Genomic DNA, 4923 nt, shown 5'->3' on the forward strand with positions numbered 1-4923 from the left:
ATGATAAAAACCAATAAAAAACGGACATCACTGGATGGCTTTCAAATACTCACGTAATGTTGTTAAATAAACTCCATATCAGTCAACCACTCCGCTGCTTTATTTTCCATAGCCTCTGAATATAAATCATACCAATTATCACTGCCTACTACATGATAGTTCACTTACCTTAATCACTTCTACGCCAGATAACTGTTCATAAGACAGTGAACAATGCTATCAACATGAGTCAAGGTCGACAAATACAAACTCAAGGAATGCATATCATACAATTGGAACGTTTTGCAATCACCCTCATCCATGTCATCGCTCTATGCCTATCATACTCATACAAGTTATTCTCACAGTCTAGTATAGAAGAAGGATATTCTGGGTATAACGGTAGGTTTAATCAGCCTGGACGATTATCGGATGATTTACCAATGACGACAGATCATGTGAGTTATATCGCGACATCCTTTCCATCCATCAAGGGTAGACCATAACACCATAATATGATGGAAACAAATTCAGTTATGGTCCGTATTTTGAAAGTTCACTCAGCGATCAATCAAAGTCGTCTTTGTGAGCAATAGCGGTATACCTTTGTCGTCGTTCGTGTTTTTTTGACAACTTTTTATCGTCGCTCCAGTAGTCAACCTTTCAGCGTGTTGAGATTTCGTAACTTATATGGCCCTATGAGTGTTGACACTAATGTTTTGGGACGAGTTTCGTTTTCTCAGTTTTGGCTACTGCCACTCAGGATTTTGTACTCTCTCCAGCTTGTTTACTTGCTCTACGTGATAAAATGTTAATGTAATTTGTTTTGGGTGTTATTTTGTAGATATTTAATCCTAGCCTGAGTTGTTGCTACCTATGATTTTCAAACTGTCAGCAAACTCGTTCTGAATTATTACATGCGATGTTGTCAAGAAACATCAAAGTAAACACTTTTCAGTAGTTGAGATCATGAGTCAATTGAAGCTAGACTATCATGGAACACTATTTAGTTTTTCATAATCAACAGTATTTTGAGTAGCTCTATTACGTCAATGAGTCAAAATAGTTATTTTGGACACCAATAATGTATTCGCAAAGATTATGAGGCTCAGGCATCTGAAAACCACGGGCAAAGTCAGAGGTGTTGTCGATATATGGCAGAAGGTTCTTTATTGAAATTTTACCATCATATTATTGGATGACTTCTACATATAACGAAGAAAGTCTGGAGATCCACTGACGGTATATTGTGTATGTTTGTTGTTTTGACCATACAATCATGCCAGTGGGCCATGGTCAGAGAGTGAAAAGGCAACTAATTTACCATGCTCACTTATCTATGGATCAAAGTCTAGTGGTTATGAAGCCGCGTTTCGCTTGCGCCATGATCTCAACCAGCACGTAATAGCTTCACACAAGATGGAACACCACCAACCTTGTGATGAAAAATATCTGACGAATGATGAATGGGTCAAGAGATCAAGTTATCATCTTTGCGGGTTGTTATACCGATGGTAACAACTGTAAGTGATCCTGGTCAAGTTTTTCAATATGTGAAACAGAATTTTTTAAAAGCTACTTACGTTCACTAAGTCAGTAATGTGAAAAAAGTTTTCAAACGTATGTTTTTATTATGGATCTACAGTTTGTTAGGCTGTGGGAGTTTCAGAGATGTGCTTTTAATCTTACGTAATGCTGGGAAAGTGTTTGCAGGTCACGGTGGGGATTTAATATGTTTAAGCCTATAGACTTCAGCTTTCTTGTCCTTATTATTTTAGGACAACATCCTTGCAGTCTCAGTGTTTCTTTCGCTCCTTAACACAAACGATTTCAATATCGTTCAGCATGCCAATAAAATTATTTCTTACACAGTAAGACCGATTTATCTTTCGAAATTGACATTTAATTCTTACTGTCGATGCGCAATGAGCGGATTTTCCTATCCTTCATTTTGGGTAGTCGATGACAAAAAGTCACAGTATGCTGTCTATTGCCGTTTAACATTAAATTTTCGAATGGTATATGTCCAACTTTTGAAAAATAAGGCCACTATTCTGCCTCCCCTCTGAAGCGTTATCAGTTCTGATCCCGCTGCAGCTGTTGTTAATCAAATGCTCTGCTAGTTTTCGTGTATCAGATCTAATACGTGTTAGATCCATTTTTAAAGTGAAAATCCCTCCATGCATACATTTGTGATTTCTTCCTTGTGGTTTCTTTATTTGTATATATTGTTAACTTTTTTGATACTAATTAAGACTGTAACGTTTAATTTTCTTGGTTTTCTTATCGTTTTTATTGAGTCTCTATGTTCCTTACTGAACTGTATTTAGTTTGTTTTAATTGTTATTATTCTGGCGGCTGCCATATTGACTGCTCGCTCTTTGATTGTGCGGTTTGATTTTGACTGGGATCGTGCACTTTTGGTTGTAATTTGGAGCACTTTCCTAGATATTGAAACACTTTGTGTCATAAAACAGCCGCTCAAACGGAATCTTACTTGATCTATCCTGAAAGGATAGAATAACACTCACCTTTTGCTGTTTCCCAAACAACCAATAAAGGGGAAATAAAGGCGAACAAAGGGGAAATAAAGCGGACGAAAGCGTAAATAAAGGGGAAATGTCGCTTTTTCGCCTGAACGTCGGTTATTTAGGGGAAAAGTCGATTTCTCCCCCTTACGTCGTATATTTGGGGGATATTTGCAGACAATTTGTCGTAACGTATAGCATTTGAATGAACCGCAATAAGGAACAACATTTTGCTGAGTATGTCAAAAATAAAGAATTATTACATTAAATTTATGAATTTCATCATTATTATTCATGCAATAACATACGGACACAGGATTTTGTATGTGTTGCGTTTGTACTTACTTTTTCTGTTGTTTAGCTAAGATGTTCCGACATGGTTGGCCGCCATCACAAATTACTTACACGATGCAAGTGAGTGACGTGCTCTGTCTTTTTAGTTCCTTCTAACTGTTTATGTTGTTAGTCTAATAACATGAGTTTAAGCGAAGCCAGTGAAAGAGCTCGTAGACGTAGGGCAACCGTGAACTTGTCAAGAGTCCTCGGATGTCATAGATCTACTTATAACAGACGTTGGAATAAATTACGTACTGATTTTCTGAGGAGACATGACTTGCTTTCGTTTAGTAACTTTGCTAATGAAAGCACAACTACAGGTAACTGACTTTAACAACTATATATGTATAAACTATGTCAGTTGACAGAGAAAGTAATTGTCATGAGATTCCTTCAACTGTATTACCTTCCACAAGCTGTACCAACGAAAGGCTTCTGGAAGATAATGGTACGTGTTTGAAGTTCATACGCTAATAAATTTCTTATAGAATGTTCTACCGTCGATTTGCCCTGTCAAAAGCCTTTGAGTCGCAAAGAGAAGATTAACAGGATACTAATGCATTTAATGACATCCACCTATCTTAGTATCCGGGATGCAGACAGGGTTCTGAATGAATTCCGCCTTATCGTACCAGACTTGCCGACGATCATTAGAAGTATCTTGAGAACGTGCACAAGTGTACAACCTAAGTCCATCAGCAGTGGGGTTTACTACCATCTTGGATTGAAAACTAACCTCCTAAGATATGTTGAACTTTGGTTGTGTACTTGCGATTTTGACAGTCTGCAATTATATATTGATGTAGATGGACTCTCTATGTCCAGGAGCTCCAGTCAACATTTGTGGCCTGTATTAGGAAGGATCGTTGCCCCCAGACTTAGTGATGTTTTCATGATAGGGATCTACGGAGGGAATACTAAGCCGGCACAATTCAACGAAATTTCTGCCGACACTATTTCTGAAATAAAAGAAATGACTGAAACGGGTCTACTAAGTGTAAGGTTCATTAAATACATAGCTATTAAGTTAAGTGCAGTAATATGTGATGCACCGGCTCGTTCGGATGTTAGGTGCATTGTTAATCACAACGGAAAGGCAGGTTGCGACCGGTGCGTGGTTAATGGTAGACGACTTGATGGAAGGATGACTTTCCCAAACGGTGAATATACGTTAAGAACGGACGACACTTTCAGGAATACGACACAATATATTCACCATAAAGGTCATTCTTTATTCGAAAGTCTACCAATAGACATGGTATTAACTTTCACCTTAGATCCCATGCACATGGTTTACTTAGGTGTCACAAAGAAACTTGTGACTCTCTGGATAGAATTAGGACACAAGAGACTAACGAACATGAACTCATGTGTAATTAGGACCATAAATAAGTTGATATCTAGGTGCGTAGAAAGTACTCCCTCTGACTTTCCGCGTTAATAACGTTTTTCTTCATCACATTTTAGAATTCACAAGAATTGTTTGACTCTCCATAGTCCAACAGGCCTGGTGGAAAGAAAGAATACGTGAAATGCCTGGTCCGTGACAAGGACAATTACATATGGAGCATTGATACTCTACCATCTACCAACTGCTCATTACTTTGTACATTGAAGAACTTTTTGTTTTCAATAAAAATTTGGAAATTATACCATATTTTACGTACTTTACATTATTCGTGTGCTGTGTTGTGGGAATGGAAGCAAACACAGGAGGCGGTTGCGGTAAATACATTAGTGTGTATGTAGTGGGAAAGTAGTCAATGTAGCGGATATTTAAGGTAGAAGTCGGAAATTCGTCCGATATTTAGGGTATAAATAGTCGGATATTTAGGGGAAAAATCGGAAATTTAGCGACATTTGAAAAACAGAGCGACAGAAAGGGGAAATTCCGCTTTATTTCCCCCAGACAGGCGAAAAAGCAGACATTTTGGTGCATTTCCCCTTTATTTACGACTTATTTTCCAATGCATTTTCCGCTTTATTTCCCCTTTGTTCGCCTTTATTTCCCCTTTATTGGTTGTTTGGGTTTCGGTAACTTTCATATATTTCTTACCACTTTGCTATTCATTGTAATTTA

At 37.8% G+C, this 4923-nt stretch overlaps 1 protein-coding gene across 1 annotated transcript; it reads left to right on the plus strand.

Annotated features, from left to right (window-relative positions):
• Positions 1–224: 224 nt before the first annotated feature.
• On the plus strand, positions 225–3389 carry Smp_128910 (hypothetical protein; the record flags this gene model as incomplete). Its single annotated transcript, XM_018793642.1, has 3 exons — positions 225–437; positions 2869–2921; positions 3332–3389. 3 exons carry the CDS (start codon positions 225–227, stop codon positions 3387–3389), a joined length of 324 nt encoding a protein of 107 aa, XP_018648134.1.
• Positions 3390–4923: the final 1534 nt, after the last annotated feature.

This window comes from Schistosoma mansoni, chromosome 1, assembly GCF_000237925.1.
Source record: "Schistosoma mansoni strain Puerto Rico chromosome 1, complete genome".
Classification (NCBI taxonomy): Eukaryota; Metazoa; Platyhelminthes; class Trematoda; order Strigeidida; family Schistosomatidae; genus Schistosoma; species Schistosoma mansoni.